Below are 18383 nucleotides of genomic sequence, written 5' to 3' on the forward strand. Positions count from 1 at the left end.
TTTATACTCTTCGAATGTCAACTTTCACCTTAAAATGAAGATAAATTTAAGTATGATGCATATTAGCAACATTGGGCATAACGGGACGAAAACACAATAAAACAAATGTGATCCCATTTCTCAAGTAGGGCTTTGAAATTAACTTATGTACAATCATTTAGTGAACTTTATCACAGTTTTTTTTTTAAATACAGTTTAAAAATGCAAAATTCCAACAAGATGTAGTTCACACTTTGATCACTAGATGGCAACAAAGTCTTACTTATACAAGTTTTGGTATTTGTGGGCTCCACTAGCAGCTTGCAGCAAATCTCCAGTTTGCATGGAGTCATGGTAGAAGTAAGATTTTCAGAAAGATTTGGGTTGACAATAGTACAGATTTTACACTGTAATAAAAACATGTCTCTGTGCCAGAAAAAATTTGATATCTGAGCTGAAAATGTATATGTTCTAATTACTATGTAAACTTAAAAGCCATTATTATGCCATTTACGAACAAGAACCTTTAAATGGAAAGTTTAACGTGATTGAATGCCAGAAAGTAAAAAAAAAACTTAAATGTTTTTTTTTTTTTATAACAAAAATCAACCTTAAAACTGACTGAAATTGTCATTACCCCACAACAATTGGTTACCATCTTGACATGCTAAAACATGATCAAACAATATGTCCTTTTACTAAAATGACTCACCCTAAACAGCGAGACACTTTACTGCTCAAATCAGCAGTCAATGAAAGAATCTCAAGTCCCCTTAGTGACAATACCAGCTGTCCTCTATTCCCAGAGAGTAATGAGGGTGGACCAGAATCTAAAGCAGCCAAACAGATTCGGCCATTGTTAATTTTCCTTCTTGGACTTGTTCCTTCTTTTCTACAGGTACATTCCAAACGTATCTTTATTTAAACAATCAGACTACAGGGTGGTTTACTCTCAAATACAATGTGATAATATCCCTTTAGGCTCCGCGTAGCCTACTGTAGATGGGCATCTTACAGTATTTTTTTTTCTAATTCAAGTGGTAAAATCAAAGAATGATAACCAAATCAAATCTAACAGTCTTACAGCATGTACACCCTATACATGCTGTATACAGAGAAAAACAATGGCAGAAACCATGTTCACACTGAATTGGACATGACCAGAGCAATGGTCTAAGCATACAGTGTTAAAAAGCAAAATTACACAATGCGTTACTTCTACTTATTTTAGAAGTAACTTCTCACAAATCAGTTGGTTCTAGTCCACTTCCTACTTTTGCTGCCCCTAAGAGATACTGTACCATAAATGAGAGAGATGTCAGACAGGATTTTAGTCTAGGTGCAGAGTTTCTGTGTGAACGTCTGGTTAGGTTAAGCACCTTGATGAGGATCCATCCCTTTTATCCTGTTCTTCCTGTACATCCCCCCTCTCATTGCCAGTGCACACTCTTTGCTCCTACTGTGCTCATGCTGGAATATTAGACATGCAGAGATGGATGGGTTCTGTTATACACATCGTTCCTAATAATAGCAGCTGCAATTATGGTAAGATTTCACATCTAAAGTAAATGTTTGCACCATTCTTAAGAGTTGATTCATATCAGCGGGCAGGAGAGAAGAGCAGTAATAGACTAGAGAGGATGAGGGAAGCCTAGTATGGCGGGTGTAAGGATGCTGCTAATTCATGGAAATGTTCCTGAGGAGGGAGAACAGAGGGGTAGGGGGAAGTAGATGCGATCTGATCTTCACAATATCCACAACTTGGTAAAAATGCAACTTAATGTTTGCTGCGGGACGTCTGGTTGTGTGTATGTGTGTGTGTGCATGTGTGGAGCATTGAGACAAAAGGAAGCATGTATTTCAAGCAGAACGAAACAATGCGTTCCAGAAAGCAAGCAGAGACAGAGAGCACCTACCTTCATGTTGTATCTGTGCAGGTTTCTCTGGTTCTCTTCACATTAACCGAGGAAAAAACAAACCTACGTTGCATTCACTGAAGAAACCCTCTTACAAGCAGGAGGTTCAGATCGGGATCTGCTCGGGATAACTGTGCTCTTTTTGTGTGAACGCGCAGACTGTTACGTCCTCTCCTCCTCATCAAGGAAGCAGCCTCACGTTGAGCCAAAATCCGAACCCGACCCGTAAAGATACCCGAACCCAAAGCAAAGAATGTAACTGCAGTTTTTCCAGACTTCCCGTCATCGCACTGTGATTGTTTGGGTAAAGATGGTAGGAAAGCATAGAAAGATGCTCAGATGATGAGGATGTGAGCAGGTCCCTTCGCTCTTGTTGCCTACGGAAGCCTGCGTGGCCGGGATTTTGTTTCGCTTTTTTTTTTTTTTTTGATTGTTGTTTTTTTTTTTTTTTTTTTTTTTTTTTTTAACAATGCTTAAATTCTTTAACCCACTTCGGAAAACCACGCTTTCAATTAAATAAATCTAAAGCAACTTTAGAACATAAAAGTAATTAATAAAAGAAAAGATAAATGGAACATTTTGGCCAATATGTAAAATGCTATTCAATATAAATTCAATATGCATGTTGAAAACACAAAGCTAACACTGAAAATCTGCGTGAACGCACCAACATTACAGGGTGATTGCAGTTTTCCATTAGCAGGGACATTGAAGCTGGACACAGTTGAGTTGAAAAATAAATAAATAAATACATCCTGTAAGAAACCTGTTTAAGGACAGAATGATCATGAATATACAGCCAATTGAAAAGCATAATTGTTTTAGAAAGGTCAAAGTCTTGACCTAAACCCAACAGCAACTCAATAAATTGATAGATTGAGAATTAGACTGAGAGCTTGTTGAAAAGTCAACAGGGAATCTCAATGTAACATGACTGAGCTTCAGCTGTTTAAGGAGGGTAATTGTTTAGCAAAATTAGGCAACTCAAAAATAGAAGCTATAACTTCAGTGAAAGTTGTATTAAGAAGCAGAATACAAGTGTACAAATTGTGAATGGGGTATGGATATGAATAGAATACCGTACATATTTCAAAAAGACCAGTGTGTTTTCCTTTTTTATGATAAACAAATCAAATATTTATAATGTATTGTACAAGTTGATCAGTTTCATCGTTCCACATCAGTTTTGAGCAGATCGAGTTACGGTCTTCGTCGCCATCTAGTGGTGATGCACAAATACAGTTCAAACCTCACAGAGCATCTCAGCAACAAGACACTTCACCTCGGGTTCATAAAACCGTGACGTAAAAGTTAAAACAAAAGGTCAGAAATCTTGATCAAACCATTTATTTATTTTTCTCCAACATTTATGAAGCCAGAAGGAAAATTTGATTTTGATTGGATCATCCACAATGTCAAAAACAATTAGCTATTTTCTGATCACCATCACATCAACACAGTGCATACACAGTACCATTTAGTTACTAAAAACCCGGGTCGTTACAGTCCTTGTTTTTAAATGAAAAATATTCTTTCGAGCATGGCAATTAGGTTGAACTTTTTATTTTCCTAACTATGCCTTTCTTTTGTACAATTCAATGTTTGCGTTCACAAAGTGAGTGGATGACTTCAGACGGTGAGAAATTAACTGATCTGTAATCTGTGGATTTTTTTTTCCTTTTCTTATGTGACTGCACACTAGAGTAAATTAAAAATCCCTGAAGGGCTACAAACCACCCAGATTTATTAGCATAAATGGAGATGTCAAAGCATTAATAAACGCTATATGTTGTGACGTATCCAGGGGCCTAACATTGTTTTTACTTACCAGTAGTTTTCTAAACATGTACATCCATCAGTTTCACACATCTTAAGGAATGTTAGTAATAGCCTGGTAAGCAAAGAGCAGTAAATGCAGATTTAACCCACTGCAGCAAAGTAGTCAAATATTATCATTCAAATGAGGACGGAAACATGCAAAGAAAAAGTGTATGAAGTGTTACATTTCACAGTCCGACGTATCAGACAAACAGATTGATTCAAATTCTTGGTGAAACCAATTGCTTACTGAACACATTTCTGCTTCTTGGATAGTTACAGCGGACCATAATGGATTCAAGAAAAACTTGAATCCAATCATAGCGTTAATGATACATTTTGAACAAAGTGACTCAAATGATTTCTTTTAGTTTTTTTTTTTTTTTGCAACATTTATGCAGACAGGTGGCTTGGAATCATTAGACGGGCCTTTTGCGATTTGACAAGAGCAAGGACTGAAGAGAGAAAAACAACCCAGGTAGATAGAGAATTGCTGCTGTGATTCATATGTTGCACAATTACAACTTTAGAACAATACTTTCAATTTAAACCTAATAAATGTTCAATAACTTTTCAAAGGCAGGAAAAACACTGTATGTGAGCCACGTGTAGAACGGCCCAACTTCTAAATTGAAAAGACCGGATACAAAAACAAAGAAAGAGGCAGACCAGGCCACAAACACAATGACAAACATACTCATGCTTCACAGGAAGAAAGAACATAAAATAAAAATCATATGTGCAGCATACACACACCCACACACACAGCATTTTCAATACTCCAGAGTAATTTTTAACCATCGTTCAAATAAGAGTGGTCTGCAAGATTATTCAAGGAAACCTCTTGAAAAACCAAAACCTCACAGCTGAAGGCTACAGATTGCTTCCATGACTCAGGAAGTTGAATTGTTAACATTATCCAGTGAGTACAGAAGTGGAAATGAAAAATGTAGAAGAAAATCAACATTGTACCCCTTTTTCAGTTTCTTATTCAACATTCACGCTTCCCAATGATCATCCCACTCTTACACGGATGATGGTTAAAAACAATACAGAGCGAATATAGACATTTAAATAATTTACGATGTATGTACACAATAATCCATCTTAGTTTTCAGGAGTTTCATCGTCTTCTCAGGATGTGAGCGCATCTTCTAATCACCCATCTTTACTTTAGAGGTCTGAAGGGGGGGAACAAAAAAAATGCTGTTAGAGGGATCTTATAGCAGCTACAGGTGATCACCTGCAAGTATTGTTTAGGAGTCTGGTTTACCTGCAGAATTGCTACGATGACACCAAACAGACCGATTGCACTGCCAAAGATTTCCACAATAAGAATCTTCACAAAGAGGCTGGCGTTCTGGGCGTCTGCCAAAGCTGCTCCGCTGCCCACGATGCCCACGCAGATCCCACAGAAAAGGTTGGAAAAGCCCACAGTGAGGCCAGCTCCAAACATGGAATAACCTAACCGTGAAGGGGATGAAATAAATCACGGGCTCAATATAAACAGAGGAACTATCATGAAAACTACATGAAATTAGAGAGAGGAAAAAAAAAAAAAACCTCCTAAAATAACTGCATTGATCAGGTGAAGTTTTATGTTTAGGGCTCCATTAAAAACACTTTGCTGGTTTCTCCCCTTTTACAGTTCAGTTGCTTTAAGCCTGTTTTCTCACCGGCTTGGTAATTTCGTGCTCCGATGGTCTCGGGGGTTGTGCCAGTGAAATTCTATAAGAGGAAAAGAGACTCTTTTTAGAGACAATAACTGATCTTTGTTCTGCCGTTTCAGCCATATTTCAGTTCTGTAGTAGTTCACAGCTTAAACTTTATTCTATGCTTGCATTGTACCTTGTCTAGCACTACTTTCCTTCTCTGTCATTTTATTTAAAAGAAGTGTTTTGTAGGCAGCAGTTTATCCGTTACCTCAGCCATGTTGCTAATAACAATTGCCATGATGATCCCATAAATGGCAACAGCTTCACAGAAGATAATGCTGCAAAGTAAAAAGAACAAAAGTAACAATGAGACATTAGAAATGACGGAATTTCATCAATATGTCTAGTGTGTAATTACTAAATGTGTATCTAAATATACTCAAAAATATCATTTCAGTGATTCAATTAAAAATGGTGATTCTTCCATTTCTGTTCATTTTGATGACTGCGACAAACAAATAATGAAACGCAATTTCTTTTTTTTTTTTTTTTCTTTTAGGAATGTCATACTATGCAAGACCAATAAGAACTGTTACACAATCAGGTTACACAATGAGGTTGAGGACTGCTGACTCGACAGTAGTCCAGCAGACGATCATTGACATCCTTGACAAGGAGGTCAGACCACAAAATGTGACCGCTAAATCAGTCGGTGGCTCACAGAGTGCTGTAGCCACGCATAGTAAAGCAAAGTTGAGTACACAGAAAAAAAAGTGGAAGCGGAAAGCAGCCACCAAGAAATTTAAGAGGACTTCATGCTTCCCTCTGCTGAAAAGCTTCATGGAGGTGTTGATTTCATTTTCCAGCAGGACTTCAACTTTAACAGAGCTTTGTGCCGCTGCACTGAAGCAGCAAAGCACACCAAAGGAGGCCTGACAAACTTTTCAGAGAATCTATTTTACAAACCTTTTCAACAGGCAGACAATTTGGCATTAAATGTTCGCTTTATATTAATCTTTATGTTGCAATATCAGATTTTTCAGAAAAAAAAAAAAAAAAAGACAACCGAGTTTTTATAATTAACTGAAATCCAGGATTGAAATTTAATGCATCGTATAAGTTATATCGCTGAAATACGTTGACTGTTCAATAGTAATCTGGTGTAGCAAGATGAACTAATAGGGTTATTTTTTATTATTTTTAATAGTAAAGAAAATGTCCCTACCTGACCAAATTTTTGGTTTTGATTCTTGGAGCCTTGACTCCTCCACCAATGATGCTTGAACCAGTGATGTAGATCCCCCTGGAGATTGAGGCAAAACAGGAATTCAGTTAAAAATTAAAGAAGAAAGAAAAGTGAAAAAGAGTCATAGTCACAAATTAATTGCTACCATATATAACTGAAGGTTTCTATAAACCCAAATTATCTGTAATGGTTGTTATGGTCACTTACGCACACTATTTGTTGGGCTAGCACTTGACTATATTCGGTGAGTAATTTGTAGCTAAACAGACAGCATGCTATTTTTAGCAGTCTGGGGAATACTTGTTTTTCATCCAGTTTAGATCTGTATTCAGCCTGACATTATCTTTTAGATGTCTTCCCTCATTATGTGGCTGATATTAAAAATACACAGCCCCCTAGTTTAATTGGGCCTTTTAGAAGTGTGTTTCTGGTAGGAACTGTACTGGTTTCATTTATAACAAACTGGGTTACAGAAAATGTCACGGTGTGTAAATGGCCTGAAAAAACAAGTTGCCAACAGTAAGTCACTTTTAAAATTATTAGGTACATTTTTTTTGCCATTATATTGATGCTAAAATGCCAAACCTTCAACTGCACCGCAGCTTTACGATTGATTTGTTTTGGATTATATCTCCATCAGTTACATTGACATTGTATTGGATAAAGGATATATTTTTACAGTCCAGTGCAGCTTTTCCCTGATCATCTCCGTTTTTCCATAAGTTTCAATATTAAATATGTGTTTTTTAATCAAATATCATGACCGTGTGCATTTATGAGCTGAGAAATTCTAGACAGTGTAATAAATTATTCAAATGTGCAAAACAGTAAATAACAGTAAATGTCCAGAGATCTGCAGGCCCTTGACTATAGTTTTAATGGTGAGTTGAAGTTTAACAGATCAGTTCCATCAATGTTTATGATTTTGTTTAGTCAGTTAGTTTGTTATGCCATTTGCAAGATCCATTTTAAAATGATGTAAAACTGACTGAACATATATGATTTCTGATTAAATGTTGATGTGTTCTGGCTTATGTTCCTAAAGTTCCAATGGCTTTAGAAACTTAATATTTATAGCATAATTTAAAAAAAAATTGCATTATTGAATAGGGGTTTTGATGGTCATTTTCCCCCCAAATTAATAAAAGATAACATATGAATAAAAACAGTAGGAAAAGATATCAAAATTTGTAATACTCTGGATTTGCAAGCATCAATGTTAGGTGGAAAATTTCTATCCAAAGAAAGCTTTACTCTAAACTTTCAATGGTTGGTAATTTTACAAAGGAGAAAAAAAGGTGACTTCTATATATTATAAATAATTGTGTTTTTAAATGACAGATTTCTGCTTCTTTTTATTGTTCTCACCAAGCTGCTCCCACCACAGACAGAGAGATGGCCAAACCGATGCCTAGATTGGCCCACATAAAAGGAGACGTCTCAGTCAGGAACCTGTAGGGACAAAAGTAGACTTTTGAAATTGCGATACTTTTGTGAGAAGGCGTCTCAACTTTTAGGGAAGTTTAAAGAATAATTTATTCTGTCCTATGAGGCAAAAGACTGCTTGTATCATTGACTGATGATTATGATGCATGTCAAAGGAGATCGCAGGCGATCTGCATGGCACTTACACAAATACCTCATTTAATCTTACAAATTGTATACATTTGTGTGCAAAGTAAACAGCAGTTCACTTTCTAACAGAACTAGAGATCATCTGCTCCTAGAACACCAATGTTAACCAGTCCTAAAATCCACATGGTTCTTTGCTGTGCTTTAGGGAAAAAGCTCAAAGCATCCAAATGAAAAGCATAGCAATCGCGCCAGTACTCACCATGCCACATCAAAGCGGAATCCAAGGTCAAATATGGTGTAACATATACCTGTGAGAGGAAAATCATAATTTTAAACTGTGGCACAGCTTAAGCAAGACATATCCAATCACTGTTTGATTAAAGGTGCCTTTTGCTTTGACGGCTCTGTACTAGCTTTCATCTGCTCCAGCTCTAAATACAAAATACCTCAGGAGTCAAAGTCAAAAGGGATTATTTTACTCGTACATCATATGTTTTAGAAAAGATATTCTGGGATCAGCGAATATGGGGTTTAGCTTGAAAATATAACACACAGCTCCAACTATGAATTAATTTTACTTAAAAGATAGTTTATGAAACCTACCATCAGTTTCCGAAAACTCAAAAATGGTTTATCTGATTTTCAAGACTCAAGTAATGATCATAAACTAACTCACAGGTGCATCTTCATGAATAAAAAAAAAACTACAAAAGGATTTTACAAAAAACAAACAAAACAAAAAAATCAAGAAAATTATGGACCACACTCAGCATCTTTTTCATGAAATTGGCTTCTTTAAATTTGCTGCAGGAGAACCCTCCTGTCCACGGCCATCAGAATCTACAACTCTTTGAAGAATCTTGGTCATATAAGTTACAAAATATTTTTGAACTGAATTAGATTAGCATTATTGCAAAGTTATTTTATTTCAGTCATTCAATTCAAAACCAAACTTTTATTTCAAGTACATATTAAACATTTCTCAATTTTGGATAACTTCGGTGGCTGTTGAAAGAGACTCCAGTCGCAGTCAGCATTTTGTGAATTGTCCCTAAATTCTTGAATGAGCTTTGCTTTACAATCCTTTCAACACTGGAGTTATCCTAAATTAATTTTCCCACTTTTTTCGACTATGTGATCCCTTCCCCTTAATATTGTTGGACACATTATACTGTGAACTGCCAACCTCTTTAGCAGTGAATTTTATAGTGCAGCCATTGTCATGATTTTATAACAAATAATGGTAACATGTCAGCATTAAAAATGCCTATAATTAGTTTTATGTGATATTATAATTTTCTGAGAAGCAAAATTTAGGGATTTCCTTAAATGTAAGCCACAGACAAATCAACAGAAAAGCACTTGTAAAAGTTCATTTTGTGTAAAATTAGGATACACTTGATTAGATTCAGTTTTTCCAGATAAATTAAATGAACTACAAAGCTATATTCTCATTTACTGAGATGAATCTACACATAGGATACTGCTCTCCAAAATTACAACACTTAAGAAAATCCTACTCAAATGACAGTAGGATTCTTCAACAGAGAGCATGTCATTTGTGAAACCTGTTTAACTTGGAAAAACTTAAGTCGTAACTATACGGCTTTTATGGGGTCTGAGACCAGACGGCATAAGTTCCAGCTGAGATCCTTGAAGACTGTATCATTTCTGCGATGGCTCACACTCATGTGAAACAGTGGCAGTTCCTGCTTTTATTTTATTTTCATTATACATTATGTTGCAAACCAAGACAAGCTAACTTGCTAACGTTAGCTTACCAAATAAATGTTAAATATTTTTAAAAAGCAGCTCAGCTATTCTAAATAAACCTAAAGTACGAAACGTTTTAGAACAGCTACCATATATCTTAACATGTTCTGTCAAAATGAATCTCTGACTTGATTTTTTCTAACAAGCTAGCTTTTCGCTGCTAACATTTAAGTAGCTAGATGCTACATTAGCTGATAACTTGTCTCTAAAAAATAAATACATAAAAATGTACACTGCTTTCAAAAATAGGATTTGCTTTGGCGTCTAACTGTTACCACAAACAAAAACATAGCTTCAATAATTAAAATAACCAATCCAGTACTAGCTAGTCAAAAAAAAAAAAAAAAGCCGCAAACCTAGCTAGTCCCAAGAAGTAGCCAGGTCCCACAGAGGGCTGCTCATCTTAAAATACCAATCATGTAAGAAGGTGTCAACTATTGACTGAAAAGCATGAGATACACTCGGTTTCATTCATTAGTTCAACTACTACGAATTTATTTTAAAAGCGTTGCAAGCTTACCAACGATTAGTATTGTACTCCAGAAGGCCAAAGTGACCCCCGTGTAAAGAATGGCGTGTCCGTTCATCATCCACTCTAACAGCATCTATCCGGCCGTCTAAACTGCAGAAGCAGCAATTTAATCTTGGCTCTAATTTAAAATCCGAGGCAAAAATAGCAAAGAGAACAATTTAATTCTGATTTTCCAAACGGCGTCTGACACTAGGGGAGGAAGAGCATCAAAAGGAGAAGCTGGTGATATCAGCTGATCCCGCATGTGACCGAGAACTGAAAGGGCTGCGTTCGAATTCGTTTTTATTTTTTGCAGCGTTCTAGGAAAAGTAGAAATAAACACAAAAGCTTACTCTAATGCATATTTATCTCCCAAATCTTATATTGATTTAGAACCATTTTGATCTTTAACCCAGTTAAAGATCAGAACAACTAAGAAAGTAAATAAGAAAACCAAATTTGTCTTCAAAGGCTGCATCCAATACCAAAGTAAGTTGCGCAATTCTTATGGTGTCCACTAGATGTCACTGTTGTAACGCCCAGAAAAACGGAGATGTGATCAGAGTGACTTTGGATTGCACCCCCGCAACCATCACCTCTAAAACCCCATTCATTAGAATGAATATACAGTAGTTACACCTGAATATACAGTAATCAGTATAGATAGTACTCCATTAAAAAAAAAAAATCTGATCAGCCAGCTAAGAGGCTGATGGTAAACCTGAGCTGCAGAGATTCATACTTCAGCTGTGAGAATTGGTCAGCATAGCATTAGCAAAGCAGTCCACAGATTTATCTTTTACATCAGAATGGCAAAAAAAAGAAAGAAAGAAAAACAAGAATCCTGTCTATAGTTGGGCACCAACCATGACATTAAACATGTGTATGATGCCCTGGTGAGATTTGATCAAAAAAATAATTTGTTGATCTACATACAAAATATTATTTTGGGTGGAAAACAAACCACAGATCACAACTGACATAATGTGATCCAGTGTGTTTGTCCTCATGTTCAAACACGGTGGTGGTGGTATGATGTTATGGGAATGTTTTCATTCAGCAGCGACATGTTTGTATTGTACATGCAACCTGTATGAAATGTTCATACTAGTGAAAGATCTTTTTGTTACTGTGCCTTATTGCTTTACCTTAATTTAATGTAATGCTCTGCAGTCAACCATGTTGCAATTCAGTTAAAAAACACCTTTTCAACTAATTTGCTTATCATGACTTACCATAAAAAATCCAACAAAGCAATTTTATATTAAATAAAAATAGTATTTCAAGTTTCTGCTGCACAGTGCAGCAGAAACTAGATGGAAATTATTTCTTACTTAATTTTCTTACCTCCAAAGGATGCTTTTCCAAGCGTCAATCAAAATTTCTTTCAGCTCTTTGCCAGCTTTCTCCAGAGAAGAGAAGTCCCTCAGCTCTTATTGTTGCTGTCAGTCGTGTCCTTTGTTCCATCACAAATAAGAAATGTGTATTGAAAACCGTGAAGAAAACCTAGTCATGCAAGATTGAAAACTGATGTTGAAAGACAACACATAATGCTCAGGTTTGACTTTTTTCTTTTTTCCCCACACATTTGTCTTTGTGCTCTGTGCTAGGTTTGTTTTCTACAGAGCCCCTAAGGGGACATGGAGAAAAAAAAAAAAGGAAAGAAATCCCGACTTATTATCGCGAGATCCCGAGAAACTAAGTCGAGATCTCGAGATCCCGACTTATTATCGCGAGATCCCGACTTATTATCGCGAGATCCCGACTTATTATCTCGAGATCCCGACTTATTATCTCGAGATCCCGAGAAAATAAGTCGGGATCTCGAGATCTTGACTTAGTTTCTCGGGATCTCGAGATAATAAGTCGGGATCTCGAGATAATAAGTCGGGATCTCGCGATAATAAGTCGAGATTTCTTTCCTTTTTTTTTTTCTCCATGTCCCCTTAGGGGCTCCGTAGTTTTCAGCATGATTCAAGACATAAGATAAAAAAATTAAATAAATAAAAATGTTAAGTCTTAAAAAGATTTATGTTTGAAATATTTTAGAATTTCAAACATGGTTGACATTCAGTGTTGAAATGTGTTAACATTTAACTTAAAAGGGCTTTAAAAGAGAACATCAAAAATGTTCTCCAATATGCAAATGGTCAAGTAAAGAAAGAACAAAACTGTCTCAGACAAATCTTTGGTGTTGTAAAAGACATTAGAGTACTGTTTAAAGTATCATCAGTATCATTTCAGTTCTTTGTTTGTAGCTTTAATTCTCTTTAATCATTTCTCAGGAAGTTACATTTAAATATATTTTGATGTAACTGCTTGCTTTCCCTTTTGTTCTTCTGATGAACACACATTTGCCTAACTTAAATGACCTAAGTTCTTGTCTTCTCAATTCTGATGTGTTACTAAGAGGATCGTTCCTCTCACATCACATATATGGGAGAAAAACAGTCATTGATCACTCATTAAAAAGTAGATCAGTTTTAAAAATTTAAAGTAATATATTTTAGTTTGGAGTTTCAATATTGGTGATTTAAAAAAAGGGTTATTAATTAAACCTACTTTCCCCACTCACTGAATAAAGCTACACTGACAGTAAGAATTAAGTAGCCAACTTTTTTCTTAGTTTATTTTAAATTAAAATTCAGTCATACTGTTCTTTCTATCACTTAAAGCAGTTTGTTCCATCAAGACTGACTAGTTAGTTATTGAAATACACTTTCTAAAATTAAACTTTTAAGAAGCATGAAATGTCACTATGGTTGCAGGGAAAATGCTTGAAATGAGCATTTTTCCTGCATTCATCCTTCGTCCTTCATCCTTTTGAACAAATGAATAACAGAATACAGATATCAGCACTTAAGCTAAATTATTACTTATTTAAAATGTGAAACTTGTATTACTCATCAAATACTAACAAGCAACAATGACCTTAAGGTCAGTCCACTCAACCAAAAACACAGATGGAATAGTGTCAATTGACAAAAATACTCATTTTCTTTAGTTCTGTATTCATGGAAATCTGCTATGTTTATTTAATTCATCTGCATAGCTCATAAATGAAACTACTTGAATGCCCAAGGTTTATACTGTGCACCATCTCTGATTGGTGTTCTGAAGTTTTTGCAACTGTGGAATCTTCCCTGAGGTATTTTAGGACTTATGACTGTTTTCCTGTCGTGACTGACAAGATAAAAAAAAGCCCAGAGGCCGTTGAAGGCAGCACAAAAAGACTCTTTACCAAAGAGGGGTTTTTTTTCTCACAGTATAAGAGGTGATAAACTTCTGACTCACACTGTTCCCATGAAATCTTCTTTCTCATTAAAAGATGACCGCCAGGGTAGTATGAGTAAGTAGATAAAATGACCCACTAGAGCAAAGGAAACTGCAGATACTTTAGAGGAAAGGTCAGAGTATAGAGAGGGTTATGGTCAACTGTACCAGTATGACTGTGCAAGTGAACTTTGCCCTTTCATAAGGTGAAAAATACTTGTCTCCATCCAAATCTGTCAATCTCTTTTTGAACCTTTGATGTATAAAATACTATTTAGAATATAAAATATAAGCAGACAGTTTTCATTATTAGTGTTTTCATCTTTCTGAAACCAGAACATTGTAAGCGTGAGAGTATTCGAACCAGATGGTGTATGCTCACAATGATTCCTGATAGCTAAAAAAGCATAAGTGTTTTCTTTTGAGCACTCGTATTCCTCAAATAATAAAACTGTCTTGTTATCAAAAAGAAGCCAATATAACAAAGTTAACAAATTGTTTATAGGATACCTTTTACCTTTTATTATATGATGATATTTGTGAAGTGGAATTTCTTGGGAGGTGTTGCACAGCCAGTACCTTAAGGGTGTGTGCTACGCTTCTCTTTGAGACATGAGCACATAAGTTTTATTTATACATGTTTATTACATGTCTATACATGCTTATTACACACACTTCCAGACTATATCTACAACAATCACCGTCTCTCAGACCATCTGATGCATTATTATTTTATTCTTCTTTCCTTTAGGTGGTGCTCTTGTCTTTAGGTGTCACTGGGTGAGAGGCGAGGTACACCGTAGAGATTTGGCAGTCCATCACAGACCAAGCAATTTAAATCTGTAAAAAGTTTACCCACAGATAAGGTTAAATTACACCAATATGAGGTTGTTCAGAGTCATCCTGGCTTGCCACAATTTTTCATATTTTGTCAGTCAGTTGAGCTGTACAGAGATTAGAATCAAAATCAGTGGAAACAGTATCGCTTAAAATTTTCAGAAAATAATAATTTAAAATCTAACTTAAATAATATTGATGTTGTACTTCTTTGTTCTTGACAACTATCAGTCATAGTTCAGTTCAGCCAGGTTAAAATAATTTGCTAGTCTTCATACTTCTCTATCTAACCCTTTTGAACTTAAAAGCTCCAACGTTGACAAGTTTTTTGTCCTAGTTATCATACTTTGTCTATTTAAAAAAAAGATGTGTCATGACATCTTTCACAAATTAGCATGGCAATTATGCTAATGCTTAAAATCTGTTTTAACCTTTCCAGTTTTCTTTGCAGAAATACTGTGTATTTTATCATGGTTGAATTTCCAAAACAGCTGCTTTCATTTACACATTTTCATGTTTTTCTCTCATCAGAAAACAAAAGTCAAATTCTGACTAAAAGGTAGCCCATTCAGATCATGTTTGGATCAGTATTAACCCTGCTACTGCCATGAAGTCTGCAAAAACAAAGGATTAAGCATAAGTTTTTTTTGTTTGTTTGTTTGTTTGTTTGTTTTGCACATTAAACTTCTACTGCAGAGTCAAGAATACTGTACCCATGTTGTCTTGGGAAAAGAGCACAAGTACTCACTCACAGCACATATTTAAAAAAAATTTACAACACCATTAGTAGCCTATGGCATCTATACGTTTTGTCATAAAGGAGTAAAAGCACCATGCTCCTCCTCTTTGGAATTAAACGCAACGCCTTTATTGGAATTTGGGATTAATTTACATGTATGGTAGTCTGAGTGAAGTGTTAGAAATATAATAAAGCACAGCTGCAGCCTCTTTGCCTATTTCTGCTTTAAATTTTTAGCAATGCATGTCATAAATAAACAAAACAATGATAACAAACCATTTTTGTTGTTGTTGGAAACTAGTTATATCCTTTTTTGGATAAGTGAGTATAAAAAATGGATGAATGATTTGTTTGGACAATGTATAAAGGGTAGCTATCAATAGTTACATTATATTGATGTATATTACTTGTATATATAAATAGCTTCAAGCAGCATGACAAAATATCAGTGATTAAAGGTTAAGGTCAAAGTGCTATTGGGTGGAAGTGACCTTTATGCCTCCGGGTGGAGGCTGAATGTAAAAGTCATCATTCCTCTACAATCAATAAACCCACTTCGCTTGGGAGTACCTGTGGAAAATATCACCATCGAACACAGTCCACCAGTGAATCCAGAAATATAGACTGTATCACACATGAAGGAAATCATATCTGCTCTCAAATTTGGAGAAATAAATACGGCTCCCATTTCATTTTACAGAATTTTGGAAAGTTTCAGGAATTTCTCAGCTAAACAATTCATCATACAGCTGCTATAGTATGGTAAGTATAAACATGTATTCATCTGAATGAATTAAAATGTCATTTAAAATTTAATTATTGTAATATAACAAATCAAAACATTCCATTTATATCATTTTTTGCTGTTAATTGATTTTATTAATTTTTGCCTTAACACACAGAAAGCTATTGTTTTATTTGATTCAAATATTATTTTCAGTTTATTGCTGTGCAGGTAAAAAAGTAAACATTTACTGTGAAAGTGTTTCTGATTTTTTCCTAATAAAAAAACTAATAATTATGTGGCCGACAAATTACCAGTTTTGTTCCACTTGTCATAAAGTGTTAATGTCACTGTCCTACACAATCATACATACATTACATGTAAACATATTTTCAGCTGCTATTAGAATAAAACGCGTTACTGTTTTACAAATATGAATATCATCAATGACCTAACCAAGTATTTTTCAGAGAAATATGGAAAATACTGTCTCTAACAGTAGTTCTTCTGTTCCTACAGAAAAGATGCTCTATCAATTGAGCCAGCCATTTATTTATTTAATTATTTATTTAAAGAAAGTAGTCTTTTGATCAACTTTCTTTTCTGGAATCAATATCAAAGCTCCTAAGCCAGTCTGGCATAACAAAGAGTACAGCTTTCGCTTGATGTTTGTATCCAAAGGATACCCATTGCATTGCCATCTGTACTAATATTAGCCCATGGATTTTCAAAAACATGAAAATCACTTATGTGAATAAATGTACACTACAGAACAGTCTTAAACTAAGCGCAGTTTTCTTTCTGAATAGAAAAGATAAATGATCTTCAGTAGTTTGTTGTTTTCAGATGTTCTCATATATAAATACTAAATGTTACCATGAACACAAGACATGTACTCTGAAAACATGTATCTGGAAGTTTTTTTTTTATTATTATTATTTTAAAGTTTTATCCTAGAAAGGAGATTTTTTGCTAATTATTTTTTTCTAAACTTGGGAAAACATGAATCAGACTTAGAAAAAAACATGTTTTCTATTCCTTCTACTACCTATTTCAGACTCAAATGGAGAGGTTACCAAAGAGAACGGAAAAACAAATACGACACGCAGTGCAGTGTTAATTTACACGTGTGGTGCACAGTCCCCTCAGAGTGATGCATTTCATTTTAGAGAAAGCACACTGCGTTCAAGCGTGGATCTTTGTTTTTAAGTTGTTTGCGTTTTACTTACCACTTTGGTTCCATTACAAGCACAGAGAGGCTAAACACAAATCAGAATGCGCCTTCTTACCGTGATGACAAATGCCATCCATTAATAAAAGAGACAAGACAGAAAGCATAATGTTCCACTCAAAATAATCACGCGCCATTAGTGCAGCTCCTCTCTGTGTGTTTACATGCTCAATAATATTCTGTTCTTCTAAATGAACAGGCTGTGCCTTTTTCAGCTTATGTGTTATGGCTTCGTAATATTTTGCCAAAACATGACAATTTGAAGACTTAAATGTGGCATTACGCTAAGAGAATAAAAGTGTTAATTATTAAAAAATGCCTGTTTTTTTTTCTTGTTTGTGTGTGTTTTTTTATTTTTATTTTTAGAATAAAAGGCTTCATCCAGACTGTGTGCATCCATCTGTGTGTGTGTGTGTGATTCTATCTGCAGATCGTTTTGATGGTGGTAAATTGCAGAATAGATAACATACCCAGGATCACGTCTTCATAAAAAAAAGTATTGAACTGATATACCAATAAAAAAAATATATAAATATTATAACAGCAGACAGCAACACAGCAGCGGATGAAAAAAATGCTTTTAGGTTTTGGTTTTGGTCCAAAGAGGCTTCTGGCTTCAATGTTTCAGAGAAGTTATTGTGGAATTAATGGATATTCTCTGAAAGCAGGTATTGTCCTTTCCCAGTGTTCCCCATTAAGCAGCCTGGTAAAGTCTCAATAGATTCTGCTTTTAGGTTCCGATGATTTGTAATAAAAAAGTTACATTAAGACTAATCAGCTAAAATGTGGCAACATGTGAACGTTAAAAAGATTAGAACTCACCTCTGGACACTTTAGGTGTATTCATTTATTCATTTAAAAGCAGGAACTCTTTAGAGAAAACTGTAAATTATATAAATGTTTCATTCACTTAGCTCCTTAAAAAACTTTTAGTATAACATTAATGTAAATTTTGTTCCAGTTTTAAATCATGTTCCTGTGAATTAAAACTGGTACAAAATTTCAGTTTTTTTTTTTTTCATCAATATCATAAATTGACTACAATGTTATTTATTACAACTCTGATTGAAGCTCAAATAGCATTTTTGGAGGGAGAAAATGTTAGG

At 35.0% G+C, this 18383-nt stretch overlaps 2 protein-coding genes across 2 annotated transcripts in view; both read right to left on the reverse strand.

Moving 5' to 3' along the window:
• b4galt2 (beta-1,4-galactosyltransferase 2) overlaps window positions 1-2750 on the reverse strand; it is a 174707-nt gene extending 171957 nt beyond the window's left edge. Inside the window, exon 1 of the mRNA XM_088014444.1 lies at window positions 1896-2750. The gene's annotated coding sequence lies outside the window, so the exon portion shown is untranslated. The remainder of the gene's footprint in view (window positions 1-1895) is intronic.
• A 476-nt stretch (window positions 2751-3226) lies between these two features.
• Window positions 3227-10759, reverse strand: atp6v0b (ATPase H+ transporting V0 subunit b). The gene is made up of 8 exons (XM_014971179.2): window positions 10483-10759; window positions 8449-8497; window positions 7983-8066; window positions 6594-6671; window positions 5637-5706; window positions 5390-5441; window positions 4987-5177; window positions 3227-4894 (listed from the first exon to the last, which is right to left on the reverse strand). The coding sequence occupies exons 1-8, from the start codon at window positions 10565-10567 to the stop codon at window positions 4868-4870; spliced, it is 636 nt and encodes a 211-aa protein (XP_014826665.2). The 5' UTR covers window positions 10568-10759; the 3' UTR covers window positions 3227-4867.
• Between the last annotated feature and the right edge of the window lie 7624 nt (window positions 10760-18383).

This window comes from Poecilia mexicana, unplaced genomic scaffold (assembly GCF_051168715.1).
Source record: "Poecilia mexicana isolate PSO_F unplaced genomic scaffold, ASM5116871v1 scaffold_17, whole genome shotgun sequence".
Lineage (NCBI taxonomy): Eukaryota > Metazoa > Chordata > Actinopteri > Cyprinodontiformes > Poeciliidae > Poecilia > Poecilia mexicana.